Source organism: Salvelinus sp. IW2-2015, unplaced genomic scaffold (assembly GCF_002910315.2).
Source record: "Salvelinus sp. IW2-2015 unplaced genomic scaffold, ASM291031v2 Un_scaffold659, whole genome shotgun sequence".
Lineage (NCBI taxonomy): Eukaryota > Metazoa > Chordata > Actinopteri > Salmoniformes > Salmonidae > Salvelinus > Salvelinus sp. IW2-2015.
The window spans coordinates 666,495-668,974 of record NW_019942591.1 but is presented as its reverse complement, the minus strand read 5'-3'; the positions used below and the strand labels follow the sequence as shown (position 1 = coordinate 668,974).

At 48.2% G+C, this 2,480-nt stretch overlaps 1 protein-coding gene across 1 annotated transcript in view; it reads left to right on the top strand.

Moving 5' to 3' along the window:
- The window catches only part of LOC112068715 (zinc finger protein 385C-like), a 92,587-nt gene extending 90,382 nt beyond the window's left edge, over positions 1-2,205 (top strand). The window contains exons 6-7 of the mRNA XM_070438283.1: positions 1,052-1,151; positions 1,972-2,205. Of these exons, the coding sequence (XP_070294384.1) occupies positions 1,052-1,151; positions 1,972-2,117 (246 nt within the window). The 3' untranslated portion in view covers positions 2,118-2,205. The remainder of the gene's footprint in view (positions 1-1,051; positions 1,152-1,971) is intronic.
- The last annotated feature ends 275 nt before the right edge of the window (positions 2,206-2,480 follow it).

Below are 2,480 nucleotides of genomic sequence, written 5' to 3'. Positions count from 1 at the left end.
AGCTGTTAGCAGTATGTTAATGCGGGATATTGACGTGTTTATGGTGTGGTAATCTAGGCATATGGTTTTATTGAACTTCTTTTCTAGGCTGTTTCGGGTAATTGCTTCCCTGGTGATGTTTATTCAATCGTACATGCAATCGGATGATGGGATGGTTTTGGAAAGTTTTGCAGCTCTCTGACTAGCTGGTCATGGAAAAGATACAGTATATATGGGCATGTGTAGCAACCTTGCCTACAACAAGCCTTAGTAGTGTATTCCAATGGCACTGTTAAAACCTCTGATGAACRAGGATTAGCCAGTTGGTAGTAGAACGGAGGAGAGAGAAATAGACGTGCATACTGTAGATAGAGGGAAGTAGTAGTAGTAGGTTTTCTTTGTGGTTTTGTGTCCTCTAAATATTTTTTTCTGATAGTCAACCGTATTGTACACTCAATATACACTGAGTGTACAAAACCTTAAGAACACCTGCTCTTTCCATGACAGACTGACCAGGTGAATCCAGCTGAAAGCTATGATCCCTTATTGATGTCACTTGTTAAACCCACTTCAATCAGTGTAGATGAAGGGGAGGAGACAGGTTAAAGGAGGATTTTTAAGCCTTGAGACATGGATTGTGTATGTGTGCCATCCAGGAATGAGCAAGACAAAATATTTAAGTGCCTTTGAACGGGGTATGATAGTAGGTGCCAGGCACACAGGTTTGAGTGTGTCAAGAACTTCAACACTGCTGGGTTTTTCACACTCAACAGTTTCCTGTGTGTATCAAGAATGGTCCACCACCCAAAGGACATCCAGCCAACTTGACACAACTATGGGAAGCATTGGAGTCAACATGGGCCAGCATCCCTGTGGTACGCTTTCGACACCTTGTGAAGTCCATGCCCTGACAAATTGAGGCTGTTCTGAGGACAAAAGGGGGTGCAACTTAATATTAGAATGGTGTTCCTAATGTTTTGTACACTCAGTGTAGATCAGGCATGGTCTACTAGATAAATCCAACATTAATAACTAGATTAGCAGACTAATGTTTCTCCTCTGATCTCCTCAGCACATGAACAGCAGGAGACACAAGGACCGTCTGGCAGGAAAGCCCCCCAAACCCAAGTTCAGTCCCCCACAACAAGAGCCAGCCTACCTCCAGCTTATCGGTGAGAAACGGCACACACACACACACACACACACACACACACACACACACACACACACACACACACACACACACACACACACACACACACACACACACACACACACACACACACACACACACACACACACACACACATTACATGAATGTTCATGTAGACACACACGCGCAGTCGCACGCCCGGTTTGAGGTTAATTCAAGTTTAAGACCCATACATTTGGAAAATCCTCTAAGAAAATAATGGCCAATAATGTTCAATCTCTGAATAAATGTATATTTATCTCCTGAATTGACTGAACTTTAATGGAATTGTTTCCAACCCTGACACACCACACACACACACACACGCACACACACACGCACACACACACACACACACACACACACACACACACACACAACACACACACACACACACACACACACACACACACACACACACACACACACACACACACACACACACACCTCATTGCTACTCCCTAGGGGTTTGTCTCTCCAGTGAAGCAGCATGCCTGCCTGTATGCCTGTGCTGTCAGAGAGGTTAAGGACACTGCTTTGTGGTAGTGAATGGGTCCCGTGTACCTGAGACATTCAAGGCTGAAGTACCCCAGCACTACCCCAGCACTACCCTACTGACAAAGCCTGCAGCCTGAATCAGCACTCTGTATTAATCACTTTTGTGCTCTGTCATGTGCGCACCTCCCCTAAAACTCTCCTTGTCCCCATCTCCTCCGCTCCACCCCACCTCCACATCCCTATTTCTCCCTCCTCTGCATCTCCTCCACCTCCCTCTTCCATCCTCCCCCTCCCCCCTGCAGACTGTGAGATGGGCTGGGTATGCAGGCGGGGCCGTGTCTGCATGAAGAAAATGTTCAGCCAGTACAACCTCACCTCTCTCTCTACTCAGGTGAGTGGCAGGCAGGGACAGGGGAGACGTGGGCTGTCAGGGATACAGCTGGCTTAACCACTGGAACTGGCTAGGTGCAGGGGTACAGCTGGCTTAACCACTGGAACTGGCTAGGTGCAGGGGTACAGCTGGCTTAACCTGGAACTGGCTAGGTGCAGGGGTACAGCTGGCTTAACCACTGGAACTGGCTAGGTGCAGGGGTACAGCTGGCTTAACCACTGGAACTGGCTAGGTGCAGGGGTACAGCTGGCTTAACCACTGGAACTGGCTAGGTGCAGGGGTACAGCTGGCTTAACCACTGGAACTGGCTAGGTGCAGGGGTACAGCTGTTAACCACTGAACTGGCTAGGTGCAGGGTACAGCTGGCTTAACCACTGGAACTGGCTAGGTGCAGGGGTACAGCTGGCTTAACCACTGGAA